General features: G+C 36.5%; 1 protein-coding gene and 1 non-coding gene across 2 annotated transcripts; both read left to right on the top strand.

Moving 5' to 3' along the window:
* The first annotated feature begins 2567 nt into the window (after positions 1-2567).
* On the top strand, positions 2568-9402 carry LOC107633459 (germin-like protein 12-1). The gene is made up of 6 exons (XM_016337085.2): positions 2568-2853; positions 3006-3103; positions 3803-3991; positions 5550-5689; positions 6293-6821; positions 9322-9402. The coding sequence occupies exons 1-6, from the start codon at positions 2568-2570 to the stop codon at positions 9400-9402; spliced, it is 1323 nt and encodes a 440-aa protein (XP_016192571.2).
* Positions 9403-18590: 9188 nt separating this feature from the next.
* Positions 18591-18698, top strand: LOC148572096 (small nucleolar RNA R71). Its single transcript, XR_015908692.1, has one exon. It is a non-coding gene; the product is annotated as a small nucleolar RNA R71 (small nucleolar RNA).
* The last annotated feature ends 291 nt before the right edge of the window (positions 18699-18989 follow it).

Genomic DNA, 18989 nt, shown 5'->3' with positions numbered 1-18989 from the left:
GAATCTTATTCTGAAGAGCATTCTCCTTGATTCTTTTACATTCTTTGAATCAAATTATGATTTGACTATTGAACTCCTATTCTTATGTTGCGGTCTTTTTTCTGTTTTCAAGTATGAAAAAAGGGACAGAAAAAAAGAAGAATAATATTTCTGTCAATTTTGCTTTTAAAAACAAGATAAAAGAGATGGTTTATTTTCTTGGCACAAACATGTCGAAATTTCTTCCCCCCTTTTCTTGGTAATATATATTATTATATCTACAAATATAACCTGATGTTCCCTAATTGAAAATTGTGTGCTGCCCCAAAACCTGTTCACAACGTGTTGAAGATCAAGGTCTTGAATTTCTTCAAATTTGCTTTCCACTGGGTCAACTGTCTTCTAATCCTCGAGGTCTTGCTAAAGGAGATGCTTTACCAGACTTCTTTGTGTATATATTTTTCAGCTTCTTTCTAACGGTAAGTGAGCTTGTTTTGGCCCTTCACTAATATGATCTATTTTAATTTAACTAGACTTTTTCCAATGTAAGTAGAAACAATTGCTATCTTGTGGCCATATTAATTAGGAATAATTTAGCTTTTGCATCATTTTTGCCATTGAATTTTTTAATGAAGAATGCAATTCCAGGATCTCTGGCAATGCTCTGAAGTAATGTTACACAAATGCAATAGAAAATAAAGAAATTTGCTTAGATTATATACACATTCTTCTTTCTTTTAGCAATGATCAATATAGTAGATAATGAATTTTTCATATGTTTTATTTATGGATTTTTTTTAATTACCTTTACAGCTTGTTTGTTGATCGTTGACAACCTCAGCACCTAATACTTGGATTTTTTCAATCTGTATTTTTATGGAAACCTCAAGCCACCATCTGTCAACAAGTCCTCTTTCTTCATCTAAAGTGGCCATTTGTGATAAGCATGTTGTCAAAAACGGCAAAGATATTGCTCCTGAACTAGAGGCCTCAAAATAAAAAATATGGGAATCTCAAGTGCTACTCCCTTTAACCATTGACGGTATACACTCAGCTTTCATCGGCCCTATTATCTCTTCTAAAGTTGCAAACAATATCAAAAATTTTTTCCTGGTCACCCTCAAAGAAAACCTATTGCTTTTCAAGACTCCATTCCTATTGGATACTTCGACTCCAACAATAGGCTATTCAGAAATTCCCTAAAGACCAATATTGAAGGTTACGATGCTTGGTTAGGTAGGGTTAAAATTGAAAAGATGACCTTGTGGAAAGAGATTGGGATATATGACCTAATTCAGCTTAGTAAAAACTCTTACACTACTAATTCAGGACTAATGGGAGGTGCATTGTATTTTTGGGATGAGACTTCTCATACTTTTCACACTCCATACAGTATGATTACTCTTACTCTTCTGGATGTAGCTGTAATAACTGGCCTACCTCCCTTGGGAGAGGAAATTTTAACTACTACCCAGTCAACCACATGAGTTGAGTATGCCATTGATATCTCTTCCACCACCTATCAGAGCTTCATTCTTAATAACAAGGGTCGGGATGGAGAACCTGTTTCTGATAATGAGCATATAGCCTTCCTTTTCTATTGGTTGAGCGGCGTTGTTTTTTGTGCCCGGAGTATTTAAGTTGAAGTCACTTATCTCTCATTAGCCATTATGTTAGCTGAAGGTAAGAGGCTGTGTTTAGCCAAATTGTTCCTGGCTTGACTATATCTCACTCTAGATTGGATCACAGCCCTTATGAGGGAGAAGAAGAGAATCACTAATGTTGACAGCCCCATTTGGTTTTTTTAATTGTGGTTGTGCGCTATTTTTGAATCTGAGCTACAACCACGTTTAACCCAAAAAGGTCCTACAGATTTTGTGATTGCAGGACACCATCTGCTCAACTTAATTTTTTCTGATAAGTTAATGGTCTCACATAATAAGATGAAATACTTCTTCCATGCTTTCAATTACTTGCTAGAGAAAGACCACAACATCAATCTGACTCCTTTTGCTAATTGTCAAACTGGTTTTGAATGATTGACGTGATCTCTTACCCCAGCCAGGATTACACAAAAAGAAAGTATCACTATTTGGTCACAGTTCTTGACTCTCCAATTATTTTTTGCTGGATTCCCAGGTGAAGATGACCTAAGAACATTGGTTTATATGCCAAACTCCGTTTCTAGGAAATTTGGGTTAGCTCAGGCCATTCCGTCTTCTTACCATCTTCAGGAGTCACAATCTTTGCGCGTCAAAGCTACTTCACTAGAAGATCTGTTGCACATTCAGAAAGATAATGCTTCGCAGAGAAATAAATTCCACCTATTCCCTTTTAAACCTTGTCTGTTGACCACATATTCATTTTTCTCTTGGTGAAAAACTTATTACTCTTCCATTAAAGTTGCTTTTAGTACCTATTATCAAAGGATGACCACTGCTCTCGTAATGCAACAAGTGAGGAGAGCATCAATCGTCAAAAAAGGTAATTAAAACTAAATTATTTGCCCATTTTGATTTCAAAAATTATGTTCCTCTCTATTGTGTTGTTATTAATATTATTTTCTTCATGTATAATGCCTTCTGAAAATGGCACCTCCTTTGAGAAAGACTTCTGGTAGACTTGTAGGAAAAAAGAAACCCAATTTGAATTACTCAAGCCGCCGGATAAAGAGAAGACTTGAACCAATTACAGTGTCAATATTTTTAAATAGTGATGACGAGGATGACACATCAAATGCAATCGATGGCAACCTTGACGGATTGGAGGTCTCTCAGAAAAATGAAGAGGAAAATGAAAGCAACTCGACTAGTGATAAAGCAGTAAGTAAATCCTCTTCGGAAGATAATGATGTTAATGCCCTTAGCCTCAGTGGTCAACTTGCTTCTTAGGTACTTTTATATATTCTCACATCCTCCATATTAAAAATAGCATTATCTGGAAGAACTTGAATGATGATGATGTCTCTCATGCTGATTTTTAATCTCATTAATTACCTTTGTCCTCATTTCACTTCTTGCATTAAGTCACTGCGGCTCCTACCATTTCTTTGATTGTGCCTAGCACTAAAAATTTAATGGCTGCCACATCTGACAAGCCTACACCTAAAGCTAATGCTAATAAGGTATAACATGTCATTTAGCCTGATCATTAGTATCTCTTTCTTGTTTTTTTTATATATGTTGACACCTTCTTTTGCGTTTTTTGTTTAGCTTCAAAATTCTGAAATCTTCCCGAGTGAGCTGTCAGAAAAATAAATACAAATTATTTCCATTCATGCTCAAACCCCTAATGTAGTGAATGATTTGTTGGCTAACTTAGAAAGTCTGAATGAAGTATATGCATGTAGTATGGATACACAGAAGGCCATAGTTGAGTCTTGTTCGACCATTCTAAGTCACCTTCCAACAGAGCAACTCCATACTACACCTCCCACAACCAAGACTGCCGAGAAATCCATCCTGCTCCCATTGGCCTAACAACTTGGTGTCATTCTATCCAAACCTGTTTTGACACTTACCACCGATCCGTACTTTAAGGCTCAGCTTTATGATATTCTTCAAACTTTTTCAATTATACTACATCCTGAGACTATTGATCCTTTGTTGGCTCATTTGCGAAAGGTTTATGAGGACCTTTATGCCAAATTTTTGGATTCTCAAGCAGTTATCTCATCATATCAACAATCAACTAAAGCTCTTTCTAAGTTGAAACAAGACATGTCCTCTTTTGGGATTGCCAAAACTACCCTGGCTGCTCATATTGCAAAAGCTAAAGTCGGGCTCATGGGTTATCTGAGGAGATTCGAGACTTGGAACAACAGCTGACTGTCAAGAGAGAAGCAAAAAATAGGCTGGATGCTGCTTTGATAAAGAATGAGGGTCAATTTGCCAAAGCAAGTAGCATGCTTGACAGTAGCAATGCATCTTTACAGTCACTTGAAGAGAAGATGCTTTCCTCACATGAAGCTGCAAAAGAAGCCAGAAACTTCCAAACCGCTCTCCAAACTGAAGTTACTCGCTTAAAGGAGATCTTTGAAGCTTAGTCTTGTATTTTTTATGTGAACCTCTATCATTTTAATATGTCCCTGCAATCTTCACTTTTTCAACTTTTAGAGTTTTGTTTATTACTTGCTTTTGTATACACTCTATCCTTATTTTGAAGACTAGTCAACACTTGCTATTTTTTTTTTGGAAGTTATTATATTACTTCACACTAAACCAATTATTAATATTACAGTGACCACTTTTGTATTTTATTTGGGATGACCTCCATATCTGTGCATGTCAGGTTGCACTGGTCCATGCCATCTTGTGTGCATTCGTCTCAAGTGCTGTAAAATTAAATCAAATGTGCATTTATTGACATGTGATGCGTGAGCATCTTTCCTATCTTTTTCTAATGAGTTTGCATTCAAATTGTTGAGTTTAATCAAGAATTAATTATCTTTTAGCCAATATGGATGCTAATTTAAGTTGTGTGCAACTCTATTTATTTCAGGTAGAATTTGGATGGATTTAATGGAGTTTCTGTAGAAAAAGAGAAGGAAGCGAATGATGCTGTCAATCCTGACCTCTCTGCACTCTAACCTGAATAACTCAAGCTACAGAGATCCAATTGACATGATTCTAGTGGTGTTAGAAATCTAACTTCCAGAGCTTTCCAACAATATATGATAGTCCATACTTCTTCTCCATCAATTCTGCAAGGGTGGCGCCTAACTTGAGGTTTCTCAAGTTAGGCGCCAGGACAAAGGGAAAGCATGAAAAGGAGGCTGCCATTTCTCAAGTTAGGCGCCAAACACAACATCAACATGCATAAGTGGTTCGGCTCTCTTCAAGTTAGGCGCAATCCTCCCTCAAGTTAGGTGCAGCAACACGCAAAACACTCCAAATTGGTGCTGCCTCCCCCACGCCTAACTTGAGATTTCTCAAGTTAAGCGCCACTCCAAGAGAAGGCAATGGTCCCCACGTCCATCAAGGAATGCTTCGAAGATCTCTATTGATTTTTGATTAAAATTTATTTCATTTTAAAATAGGAAAAGATATTATTTAGTTTTAAGAAATATAATTTACATTAATTAGGATTAGATATAAAAGGGAAAAGAATCAGCCCTTCGGGAACCTCTCTTCTCTCTTATCTCATTCCACAATTTACAGTTTTTCTGAATTCTAGTTTTCTCTCTGAACCATTAGCAACTAAACCTCCACTGTTAAGGTTAGGAGCTCTGTCTATTGTATGGATTGATACTGTTACTTTTCTATTTTAATTTACTGATTTCTATTTCAAGAATTATTTTCGTTCTTTATCTTATAAATTTGGGTGGAACGAAAGTATGACCCTTGTTCTAATTGAGTTCTTGTATAACTTGAAAAAGCTCTTTACTTGAACAACAGCTTAAAAATAATTTCTCCTAAATTTCTAATTATCTGGACTTAATGGGATACGTGACATATAATCCTCTCATATTTGGGTAATTAGGGTTTCTGTGGCATAAAAACTAGAATTGAACTTCACCCTCTAATTGGAATTAAGTGACCAAGGAATTGGCGGAGAATTAAGCGACCAAGGAATTGGAACTTCACCCTCTAATTTCATTGAACTTCATTGTTGCGTTTTTGGCTTTGGCATCATCTTTTGCTTCTACCTATGATCCCAGCCCTCTTCAAGACTTTTCTGTGGCAGTTAATGATTCCAAATCTGTTGGTATGTAATTAATGCATAATCTAGCTCATGATCATTTACTCGAAAAACAAAACACTTCTTTACAATTTAAAAATTCCTAATCAATTTTCAACTATCCAAATAATTGGTCTAAATTGTCTCTATAGGACCAAGTGACCCTAACACATCAACAGTTTGTCGTTTATAAAAACTGCTTAGACTAATTACTTAGTACTAATTTAGATTGGCTTTTTTAGTAAAAAAAAATATTTTTTTTAAATAAAATATTTTTATTTATTTAAAACTTATTTGAATATGTCTTTAAAAAAATATTTTTATTAAAAAAATAAATTTTGCTTTTTTTAAAGTTAGTAATACCATGCTTTTAAAAAAATCAAAAGCAAATAACGTTTTTAATACTTAAAATTTCTTTTTAAAAGCCTATTCAAATGTGAAATAATTTTTGTCTCTTAAAAAAGACATTTTTTAAAAAGATGAAAAAAATAAGTAATTTTTTCAAAAGTCAATCCAAATGGACCGGTTGTTGGGTGGTTAGGGATTTTCCAATTGTAAAGGAGTACTTTGTCTTACTCCATATATTTTCTTATTTGAATTTTCTTTCTAAAATGTCTTGTGATTTGAATTGCAGTTTTTTGAATGGAAAATTTTGCAAAGATCCTAATCTTGTGGTAGTTGAAGATTTCTTCAAACATGTTGATGCCGGAAACACTAGCAACAAACTTGGTTCAAAAGTTACTCCAGTTAGCGTTAACGAACTATTCGGACTGAACACATTAAGTATATCGTTAGCTCGTATAGACTTTGCAGCAAAAGGTTTAAACCCTCCTCACATTCACCTAAGAGGCACAGAGATCCTTATTGTTATTGAAGGTACTCTCTACATTGGATTTGTGAGTTCTAATAAAAACAATGGACAGAATCGTCTTTTCACTGAAGTGCTAAACAAGGGTGATGTGTTTGTGTTTCCAAAGGGACTTGCTCACTTCCAATTGAATGTTGGTTATGAAAATACTGTTGCTGTTGCTGCTCTAAGCAGTCAAAATGCAGGGGTTATCACTATTGCTAACGCTGTTTTTGGGTCAACTCCACCTATTTCTGATCAAGTTTTAGCCAAAGCTTTTCAAGTTGACAAAAATACAGTTGATTATCTTCAAAAGATTTGATTATATCCCGAATAACCATCTATGAAACTTCAAATTTCATTATCTACAGCAGAATTAATTAACATATCTGCTATGGGCATAAAATATTCATCTTTTGGAGTAGCATTATTCAAATCTCGAAAATCAATGCATACTCTTAATTTTACATTTTTCTTCATTACAGGGACAATGTTCGAAACCCATTCTACATATTGTGTGGTTTGAATAAACTTTGCCTTAATCAAACGTTCAATCTCCTTTTTAATCTTTTGATTAATTTAAAGAGCAAATCGCCGAGTCGTTTGCTTCACAGGTCGAGCATTTGGTCTTAATGCTAATCGATATTCCACTAGAGAACGATCAAGACCAGACATCTCATGATAATCCCAAGCAAAATAATTTTTAAATTCATATAAAATATGGAACAATTCTGTTCGAAATGGGTTCACAAGGTCCTTACATATGTAAGTAATTTGAATTTCATCAACAGATCCCAAATTAATTTCTTCTAAGGGATCCTGCAACTTGAAACCCTTTGTATATTCATCACCCTTTACTAAATCTTTTTCAAAACCCAAAGGTTCTAAATCATAGATGCAATCAAAAGGCAAATCAACAGATTCATTGGGATTGAAACACACTTGATTATCCATTGAATTAACAACAACTTTGTTTTCAATACACTGTACTTCTGCTATATCAGCAGCATTTTGATTGATAACATTATTAAAACTACGGGAACAAAAGGAACTTAAACCATGACTAAATTCGATTGAAGAAATCAAATCTATACTATAGGAAGAAGATGAAACTAAATTTCTAAATGACTCCACTTTATCAGAAGAATCACTTTTATTTTCAACTGAAGAAAAACTACTTAAATACTTATTTAAAGTTACCAGGTAATTTGAGACACCTTGTTCATCTGCCATGGAAGAATTGTCTTCAAACTACCACTTACTCCGCACAATCCCACCCAGTTAGAGAAAAACCAAGTTGCGGATGGCGAAGCTTCACATTTAATCCTTCCAAAGTCAAGTAACAACCCTCACAGTTGAAAGAATTAAGCACCCTGTCGACCTTCAAAGGCTTCAATTTAGGACTATATGCTCTGAAATCAACATGTAACTGTTTGACATACAAACTTGAATCAGCCTTAATTATTTCAGGTTTTCCCTCCTCTGTCCACAAAAGAACGCTTTGATGCATAGTAGATGGCACTGCTTAAACTCTATGAATCCAATCACGTCCCAACAAGGCATTATAACTGGCCTTCGAAGATACCACAACAAACACGGTGTTTCTATCAGAAGATCCAACTTTCACCCCAAGCATTACTAGACCCTTTGCAGGAGTCGAAACTTCACTGTAATCAGTCACAGAGATGTTGGTAGGGATTAAGTATTCAGGATGTTTTCTTACCTTCATCAACATCCTTTTTGGCAAGAGGCATATTGCCGCTCCTCCATCGATCAAAACTTTATTTATGTTGATCCCATTCATGACTGCTGTGATATGCAATGGGCGCAAATGAGACTTTTGTTTTTCGGAAGGCCTTTCAAATTACCCAGGTTCATCCTCATATCAAATAAACAAAAAGGCTTCTTCATCATCAACATCATAATCTTCTTCTGGATTACCTTCATATTCTCCCAAATACTCAGTTGGGATGATAGAAATAGTACTGACCATCTCATCTTCACCTTCTTTGAAATATTCCTCATTTAGATCAGCGACCATGTCTTTATCATCCCTGGATGCGACAACCACAACTTTACCTTTATCCAACTTCATTGGAGAAGAAATACTGATGAGCGGATAATTTATATGCTTTTTGGCATTATTTTTAGGTAGTTTTTAGTATATTTTATTCACTTTTTATTATATTTTTATTAGTTTTTATTCAAAATTCACATTTCTGGACTTTACACTACAACAAAATAGCATTTTGGTGACGGTTTTTTTTAATACTTGGTGACGGTTTTAACTGTCACTAAATGGTTTTTCGACGGTTAAAAAAAGTGTCACAGATTTGAGCGTCGCCAGCTGACATAGTGACGGTTTTGGACCACCGTTGGTAAGGAGTGCCGCTAAATTGTTTGCGACGGTTTTTAAAATGTAAAACCGTCACTAATTTGTAACACTTGTAAAGGTACTATATTTTGCAACGTTTTGAAACTGTCGTTAAATTACTAAATCTTGTGACAGTTTTTTCTTATATTTCATGACTATTTTAAACCGTCACAATTTAGCGACAATTTGAAACCGTTACTAAGTTATTAGTTTTTATGACAGTTTTTAGACATATTTAGTGACTATTTAAACTGTCATAATATTTTTAGTGACAGTTTTTTCCTGTATTTAGTGACCGTTTTCAACTGTCATAATCTCTCCAACATCAAAATTTTCTTTTATTAAGTATTGCAAAAAATATTCCTATTCTAAATAATAATTTGTGTCTACCAACAAAATAATAAATGCCATTATATTTCAACAAATTGAAACTCAATCCCACAAGTTTTACAAAAATAGCAACAATGTATTTCAAAAGTTGAATTTGACAAGTTTTTACATAGTCATAATCCATAAAATATAAATTCAAAAAATCCTAAATTAATCCAAACATGTAAAGCTAACAATTGTACTTATAACTTAATCTTCAACTTTTCTCCGCAACTTCGCTTCACTTGCAACCTCAATAGTATTCAACTTCAGCAATTACTTCACAAGCAACTCTTCAATACAAGAAACTCTCTCTTGTCCTCTTCAATAATTTTTTGTAATCCCCTGTTATTGAAGACCCAAATAAGACAAATCATGCATCACAATATTCTAAATAAACAAACTAATATTATAATAACTGAAACACAAAAATATACAAGCTTGAAACTTGGTTGTTTAACTTAAGATAAAACTAAACAATAACCGAAATAAGTGAAACTCACTTGAAGGTTATAGAATGGCAAAACTCTTTATCCAACTATTTTTCTCTTGCCTCCCTTACCAATCTCTCCAATTTCTCAATCTACTTGTAAATCACACATTTAAACCCAATACTCTAATCTACAGAATAGAAAACCTTGTTTTTACAATCAATGCTGTTTTTGATGCCTAATAATATCTCCACTTATCAGCAAATTCCCTTAAACTCCTATCTATTCCATCTCAAACGAGCTCAAAAGATAAAAACAAACTCAAAAATTGAATGCAAAGGCTGATAATACCTCAGAAATCATTAGTCAAAATCCTTTACCCTGTTGATACTAGTGCTTAGACCAAAAGATGATTCTTTCAATGTTGCAACAACTATAAAGCCAGCAATTTTTTACCTGTACAGAGAGAATTTTTTGCCACCTCGAGATATGAAATCCTAAAAACAAATTCAAGCTGACAAACTCAAGGATTAACTCTTCTTAATGCTTATGCTATTAGATGAAGACTCACAAATGATTTTATATCAACAGCAGGCCAGTAAAGATTACCTGTGTGAATGTACCCTTTGCCTTAGATATGTGCAGGCAAGTTGCAATTTCTTTTGGTGCAAAGCTATTAGCTATTGAGACTACACCACATCCTGCGAGAACAATGGCCAAATATATAATGACAGCACTGGCTGTCATTTGCATGTCAATTGCAATTGCATCTCCCTTTGAGAACGTGGCTTCGATTGCATTTGCTACCAGCTTGAAATAAAATTAAAAAAACACGTTAGAAAAGAGAAAATAGATTGAAAACTACTTCTAAGGGCTTGTTTGGGTGAGCTTCTAAGAAAAGATCTTTTTTCGAGTTATCTTTTTTTAAAAGATCTTATAGAGAAGTAAAAGTAATTTTATGTTTGGATATCTCATATAAAAAGGTCTTTTTATCAATCAATTATGTTTGGGTATAACAATATAAAAGTACTTTTTTGTTTATTTATTACATGAAAAACATCTTTTTTTTTAAGGAAAAAAGATCTTTTAAAAAAAGATGTAAATTACAGCTTCTCAAAAAAGATATTTTTTTTTATTTTACTAGTGCTTTTACTTTTACTACTAGAAATTTGCCAAACACGTTAAAAAATAAAAAAAGATCTTTTTTCATTGAAAAAAAAGATCTTTTTTTAACAAAATAATGGCGCCCAAACATGCACTAAGTGGGGAAAAGAAAAATCAGAAAAGAATGTGAGATACAATTAGGAAAAGAATAACAGCAGCATAATAAGTGAAGTAATCATAAGAGCATACGTTACTAGCTGTCGGAGTTGTTTGAGTGTGATATAATTCAGGTCGGTATCATCAAACCCTTCATCCCTCCAGACAATCGCTAAACTGTCATCTGGTTTGCTACCAGGCTTTGAGGGATCAGAAGTATCCAAAATGCACCTTGGCAATTCTAAATGGACCAATACTCCTGCACCAATAACAGGACACGTAATCAAATTAGCTAAATCAAGAGGGGGAGTGTTTCAATTTGCGAATGAGGTTAACCACGTGATGCTTCAATTTTTGCCACACCTTCATACCTTAGCAAGTTCACTTTTTATATGCTGCACGAATGAGTTGAAAAATTGTATGAAAAATTATAAAAACACACAGAAATATATAGGAAAGAGTGAGAGATAAACTGACCACATGATTACGGAAAAGAGAAATGTAAAGACTGGAACTGTTGGCTCTAAGGCAGCAGCATATGATGGATTAGTAAAGCTTAGACCAATAACAAACAAAAGATGGTTTCCAACTACCCTGATCAAGATTCAAGAAGCAACGAAGGATTATTCTATATTATATACACTTCTTAGTTATATACTTGGCAATGCGTAGTGCAAGACCCTCTTCACCACAATCACACAGAACCTCTACACAACTATCAATGACTTGTGGCATTTCTGTACTTCCATTTTCACTCTCTGGTTGAGTCTCTTTAACATATAAGGGAGCCTGCATCATCTGCAGCATAAAATGTGAAGCTTGAACTGCACGCTTACTCATCTGGGACACCATAAAAGGAGATCCTCCTGAATTGCCAAAAATTCCTGGCCACATTGAATGCATTACTGGAATGAAAGCCTTGGATATGCAACTCTGATTATTGAAACAATAACCAGGGCATTAGTCACGACATTTAAAAGTTAAGCAAAAAATAAAGAATGATATTTAATTTACAGCACCAAAGATATGATTTGTCACTATGCTTGCCTTATGATTAGCACAGAGACATAGGTAGTGCTCAAAGAACACAGATAAACATTGCTTCAACCTGTCCAAAGAGTGAAAAAGAATCCTACCAGCACAGGACATGAATAGTACAAAATAGGAAAGGGAAACTAGAAGAACAGTTACAATCTCTATAGGTGATCCGACACATCCCTCAAAAAAAAAGGAAAGATTCCAAATTCTGTTTTCTATGCAACAGAGACAAACCACAGCCGCCAATATCAAAAACTCCATCTCACACCAAGACTTGGAATTAACTCAAGCAAGACGAGAAAAGACTAAGAAATAGATACCATTTTGAGAATGGGGATGGGATCACGAACTGAGCTTGCAACTGGAATAGTGAAATGGGCTAATGGTCAACTCTACAGCTTTCACCTCCCACACCTGAATAAATAAATAAGATAATACATGATCAGAAGTATTCCCTACAAGTTAAATTGCGATATAACACTATACTTAAGGAAATATAGTTTAAGTACTACTTATCAATGGCATATAGTACAATAATAGAAAATGACCTCATATCTTCCATTTAAGCAATAGAAATAAGTGTGCAGTATTCCAATAATCAAGAGGCAAATGACAACTCATTGACAGAACTAAAGAACAAGAACAAAATTACCAAGGGCATACAACACTCTTACCTCACTAGTTTCAAGCCAGACATCAGGCTTCATTGTATCTCCATATCGATAGTATGACTGAAAATCACTAGTAATATTAGGCAGGATTCAAACCAGGTTCAAAGAGGAACAAGAAATTGAGGTACCTTTGGCTCAGGAATCACTTGAGAACCAAGACTTTTAGAATGCACTTTGGTGCACGAAATTGTGATCTCTGGTAATGGCTCCAAAAACATGGTGCTCTAATCTCAATTCATAATTTGTCACAACTTCGATACAACTAACCAGCAAGTGCACTGGGTCGTCCAAGTAATAAACCTTACGTGAGTAAGGGTCGATCCCACGGAGATTGTCAGCTTGAAGCAAGCTATGGTCACCTTGTAAATCTCAGTCAGGCGGATATAAAATAAGTTATGGAGTTTTCAAAAATAATACTAATTAAACAGAAAATAGGGATAGAAACACTTATGTAAGTCATTGGTGAGAATTTCAGATAAGTGTATAGAGATGCTTTCGTTCCTCTGAACCTCTGCTTTCCTACTGTCTTCATCCAATCAGTCCTACTCCTTTCCATGGCTGGCTTTATGCAAGGGCATCACCGTTGTCAATGGTTACTTCCCCTCCTCTTGTGAAAATGGTCCAAATACTCTGTCACAGCACGGCTAATCATCTGAGGTTCCCGATCATGCTGGAATAGGATTCACCCTCCTTTTGTGTCTGTCACTACGCCCAGCAATCGCGAGTTTGAAGCTTGTCACAGTCATTCAATCCCAGAATCCTACTCAGAATACCACAGACAAGATTTAGAATTTCCGGATTCTCATGAATGCCGCCATCAATCTAGCTTACACCACGAAGATTCTGATTAAGAGATCTAAGAGATACTCATTCAATCTAAAGTAGAACGGAAGTGGTTGTCAGGCACACGTTCATAGGGAATGATGATGATTGTCACGTTCATTACATTCAGGTTGAAGTGCGAATGAATATCTTAGAAGTGGAATAAGTTGAATTGAATAGAAAAACAGTAGTACTTTGCATTAATCTTTGAGGAACAGCAGAGCTCCACACCTTAATCTATGGAGTGTAGAAACTCTACCGTTTGAAAATACATAAGTGAAGAGAGGGTAAGCATGGCCGAATGGCCAGCCCCCAAACGTGATCAATAGATCAAAATATAATCCAAAGATGATTCCAAAGATGATCAAAAGATGTCTAATACAATAGTAAAAAGTCCTATTTATAATAAACTAGCTACTAGGGTTTACAGAAGTAAGTAATTGATACATAAATCTACTTCCGGGGCCCACTTGGTGTGTTCTTGGGTTGAGCTTAAATGTTCCACGTGCAGAGGCTCTTTCTGGAGTTGAACGCCAGGTTGTAACGTATTTCTGGCGTTCAACTCTGGTTTGTGACTTGTTTTTGGCGTTTAACTCCAGACAGCAGCGTAGAACTGGCGTTCAACGCCCTTTTACGTCGTCTAAACTCGTTCAAAGTATGGACTATTATATATTTCCGGAAAGCCCTGGATGTCTACTTTCCAATGCAATTGGAAGCGCGCCATTTTGAGTTCTGTAGCTTCAGAAAATCCACTTTGAGTGCAGGGAGGTCAGAATCCAACAACATCAGCAGTCCTTCTCCAACCTCTGAATCTGATTTTTGCTCAAGTCCCTCAATTTCAGCCAGAAAATACCTGAAATCACAGAAAAACACACAAAATCATAGTAAAGTCCAGAAATATAAATTTAACATAAAAACTAATGAAAATATCCTTAAAAGTAACCAGATTCTACTAAAAACAATGCCAAAAAGCGTATAAATTATCCGCTCATCACAACACCAAACTTAAATTGTTGCTTGTTTCCAAGCAACTGAAAATCAAATAGGATAAAAAGAAGAGAATATACTATAAATTCCAAACTATCAATTAAACATAGCTCCAATTAAATGAGCGGGACTTGTAGCTTTTTGCCTCTTGAATAGTTTTGGCATCTCACTTTATCCATTGAAGTTCAGAATGATTGGCTTCTATAGGAACTCAGAGTTCAGATAGTACTATTGATTCTCCTAGTTCAGTATGATGATTCTTGAACACAGCTACTTTATGAGTCTTGGCCGTGGCCCTAAGCACTTTGTTTTCCAGTATTACCACCGGATACATAAATGCCACAGACACATAATTGGGTGAACCTTTTCAGATTGTGACTTAGCTTTGCTAAAGTCCCCAATTAGAGGTGTCCAGGGTTCTTAAGCACACTCTTTTTCTTTTGCTTTGGACCTTGACTTTAACCGCTCAGTCTCAAGTTTTCACTTGACACCTACACGCCACAAGCACATGGTTAGGGACAGCTTGGTTTAGCCGCTTAGACTAGGATTTTATTCCTTTAGGCCCTCCTATCCACTGATGCTCAAAGCCTTGGGATCCTTTTTATTTGCCATTGCCTTTTGGTTTTAAGGGTTATTGGCTTTTTGCTCTTGCCTCTTGGTTTTAAGAGCTTTTGGCTTTTTCTGCTTGCTTTTTCTTTTTCTTTCTATTTTTTGTCGCCTATTTTTTTTTCTGCAAGCTTTATTCTTTGCTACTTTTTCTTGCTTCAAGAATCATTTTTATGATTTTTCAGATTATCAAATAACATGTCTCCTTGTCATCATTCTTTCAAGAGCCAACATATTTAACATTCATAAACAACAACTTCAAAAGACATATGCACTGTTCAAGCATTCATTCAGAAAACAAGAAGCATTGTCACCACATCAATATAATTAAACTAAGTTCAAGGATAAATTCGAAACTCATGTACTTCTTGTTCTTTTGAATTAAAACATTTTTCAATTTAAGAGAGGTGATGGATTCATAGGACATTCATAACTTTAAGACAAAGTTACTAACTACTAATGATCATGTAATGAAGACACAAACATAGATAAGCACTTAACATAGAGAAAACGAAAAACAAAAAGTGAGAACAAGGAATGAGTCCACCTTAGTGATGGTGGCATTTTCTTCTTGAGGAACCAATGATGTCCTTGAGCTCTTCTATGTCTCTTCCTTGTCTTTGTTGCTCCTCCCTCATTGCTTTTTGATCTTCTCTGATTTCATGAAGGATGATGGAGTGCTCTTGATGTTCCACCCTTAGTTGTCCCATGTTGGAACTTAATTCTCCTAGGGAGGTGTTGATTTGCTCCCAATAGTTTTGTGGAGGAAAATGCATTTGAGGTATCTCAGGGGTTCCTTGATGATGAGCTTCTTCATGTGCCTGTTGAGATCCATGAATGTGCTCTCTTGTTTGCTCCATCCTTTTCTTAGTGATGGGCTTGTGAGATGAATCTTTCCATCTTCCATGGCTCAGAGGTGGAAGCAATTGTCTTCCCTTTCCTCTTTCTTGAGGTTTCTCTGGCCTTGGGTGCCATTAATGGTTATGGAAAAACAAAAAGCTTATGCTTTTACCACACCAAACTTAGAATGTTGCTCGCCCTCGAGCAAAAGAAGAAAGAATAGAAGAAGAAGAAGATATGGAGGAGATAGAAGGATGTGTGTATTCGGCCAGATGGGTGGGATTGGGTGGGAAAGAGATGTTGAATTTTGAAGGTAGGTGGGTGTATGGATGTGAGTGGTAAATGGAAAACAGAAGGGATGATCATGAATGGAGAGAGAGATTGAGGTGATTGGTGAAGAGTTTTGGGGAAGAGTGTTTATGGGATTGTATGAAAGAGGGGTGAGAAGAAGTGAGTGGAGGTAGGTGGGGATCCTATGGGGTCCACAGATCCTGAGGTGATCCTGTGGGGTCCACAGATCCTGAGGTATTCAAGGATTTACAACCTTGCACCCAATTAGGCATGCAAAATGCCCTTGCACACAACTCTGGGCGTTCAGCGCCAGATTGGTGCTTGTTCTGGGCGTTGAACGCCCATTTGTTGCCCATTTCTGGCGTTGAACGCCAGAACCATGCTTGTTCTGGGCGTTCAGCGCCAGCTCTTCTCCAGGGTGCATTTCTGGCGTTCAGCGCCAGAACCATGCTCTGTTCTGGCGTTGAACGCCCAAAACATGCTTCTTACTGGCGTTTAAACGCCAGTAAGGTCTTCCTCCAGGGTGTGATTTTTCTTCTGCTGTTTTTGATTCCGTTTTCAATTTTTATATTTGTTTTGTGACTCCACATGATCATGTACCTAATAAAACATGAAAAACAATAAAAATTAGATAAATAAACATTGGGTTGCCTCCCAACAAGCGCTTCTTTAATGTCAATAGCTTGACAGTGGGCTCTCATGGAGCCTCACAGATGTGCAGAGCTTTGTTGAGACCTCCCAACACCAAACTTAGAGTTTGGATATGGGGGTTTGACACCAAACTTAGAGTTTGGTTGTGGCCTCCCAACACCAAACTTAGAGTTTGACTGTGGGGGCTTTGTTTGACTCTGCTTTGAGAGAAGCTCTTTATGCTTCCTCTCCATGGATGCAGAGAGAGATCCTTGAGTTGTAAACACAAGGTTGTCCTTATTTATTTGAAGGATCAATTCTCCTCTGTCCACATCAATCACAGCTCTTGCTGTGGCTAGGAAGAGTCTTCCAAGGATGATGAATTCATCCTCATCCTTCCCAGTATCTAGGACTATGAACTCAGCAGGGATGTAAAGGCCTTCAACCTTTACTAACACGTCCTCTACTTGTCCATAAGCCTGTTTTCTTGAATTTTCTGCCATCTCTAATGAGATTTTAGTGGCTTGCACCCCAAAGATTCCCAGTTTCTCTATTACAGAGAGGGGCATGAGGTTTATTCCTGAACCAAGGTCACACAGAGCCTTAAAGATCATGGTGCCTATGATACAAGGTATTAAGAACTTTCCAGGATCCTGTTTCTTCTGAGGCAATGTCAGTTGATCCAAATCACTTAGTTCATTGGTGAACAAGGGAGGTTCATCTACCCAAGTTTCAATGCCAAATAATTTGGCATTCAGCTTCATGATTGCACCAAGGTACTTGGTGAACTGCTCCTCAGTGACATCCTCATTCTCTTTAGAAGAGGAATACTCATCAGAGCTCATGAATGGCATAAGGAGGTTTAATGGAATCTCTATGGTCTCTAGTTGAGCCTCAGATTCTTTTGGTTCCTCAGAGGGAAACTCCTTATTGATCACTGGACGTCCCAGGAGGTCTTCCTCACTGGGATTCACGTCCTCTCCTTCCTTTACAGGTTCGGCCATAGTGATCAATTCAATGGCCTTGCACTCTCCTTTTGGATTTTCTTCTGTATTGCTTGGGAGAGTACTAGGAGGAATTTCAGTGATCCTTTTACTCAGCTGGCCCACTTGTGCTTCCAAAATTCTAATGGAGGATCTTGTTTCATTCATGAAACTCACAGTGGCCTTAGATAGATCAGAGACTAAGTTTGCTAAATTAGAAGTATTTTGGTCAGAGTTCTCTGTCAGTTGCTGAGTGGATGATGGAAAAGGTTTACTATTGTTAAACCTGTATCTTCCACCATTATTAAAGCCTTGTTGAGGCTTTTGTTGATCCTTCCATGAGAGATTTGGATGATTTCTCCATGATGGATTATAGGTGTTTCCATAAGGTTCACCTAAGTAATTCACCTCTGCTATTGCAGGGTTCTCAGGATCATAAGCTTCTTCTTCAGAAGATGCCTCTTGAGTACTGTTGGATGCAGCTTACATTTCATTCAGACTCTGAGAAATCATATTGACTTGCTGAGTCAATATTTTGTTCTGAGCCAATATGGCATTCAGAGTATCAATTTCAAGAACTCCCTTCTTCATAGGCGTCCCATTATTCACAGGATTCCTCTCAGAAGTGTACATGAGCTGGTTATTAGCAACCATGTCAATGAGTTCTTGAGCTTCTGCAGGCATTTTCTTTAGGTGAATGGATCCACCTACAGAAGTATCCAATGACATCTTTGATAGCTCAGATAAACCATCATAGAATATATCCAGGATGGTCCATTCTGAAAGCATGTCAGAAGGACACTTTTTGGTCAGCTGCTTGTATCTTTCCCAAGCTTCATAGAGGGATTCACCTTCTTTCTGTCTGAAGGTTTGAACATCCACTCTAAGCTTGCTCAGCTTTTGAGAAGGAAAGAACTTGGCTAAGAAAGCCGTGACCAGCTTGTCCCAAGAATTCAGGCTGTCTCTGGGTCGAGAATCCAACCATACTCTAGCTCTGTCTCTTACAGCAAAAGGGAAAAGCATGAGCCTGTAGACTTCAGGATCTACTCCATTAGTCTTAACAGTATCACATATCTGCAAGAATTCAGTTAAGAACTGAAAAAGATCTTCAGATGGAAGTCCATGAAACTTGCAGTTCTGCTGCATCAGAGAAACTAGCTGAGGTTTCAGCTCAAAGTTGTT

Source organism: Arachis ipaensis, chromosome B3 (assembly GCF_059453495.1).
Source record: "Arachis ipaensis isolate K30076 ecotype BB chromosome B3, ASM5945349v1, whole genome shotgun sequence".
Taxonomy (NCBI): domain Eukaryota; kingdom Viridiplantae; phylum Streptophyta; class Magnoliopsida; order Fabales; family Fabaceae; genus Arachis; species Arachis ipaensis.
Note: the sequence above shows the minus strand (reverse complement) of the source record. Positions and strands in the feature narration are given on the sequence as shown.

What these genes read in the sequence shown, in the direction of transcription:
- LOC107633459 (XM_016337085.2), top strand. Translation starts at nt 2,568, where the DNA reads ATGGCACCTCCTTTGAGAAAGACTTCTGGTAGACTTGTAGGAAAAAAG. An exon ending in AAACCGCTCTCCAAACTGAA is followed by an intron (nt 3,992 to 5,549) that starts GTTACTCGCTTA and finishes TAAGCGACCAAG; the next exon opens with GAATTGGAACTTCACCCTCT. An exon ending in GATTCCAAATCTGTTGGTAT is followed by an intron (nt 5,690 to 6,292) that starts GTAATTAATGCA and finishes TTTGAATTGCAG; the next exon opens with TTTTTTGAATGGAAAATTTT.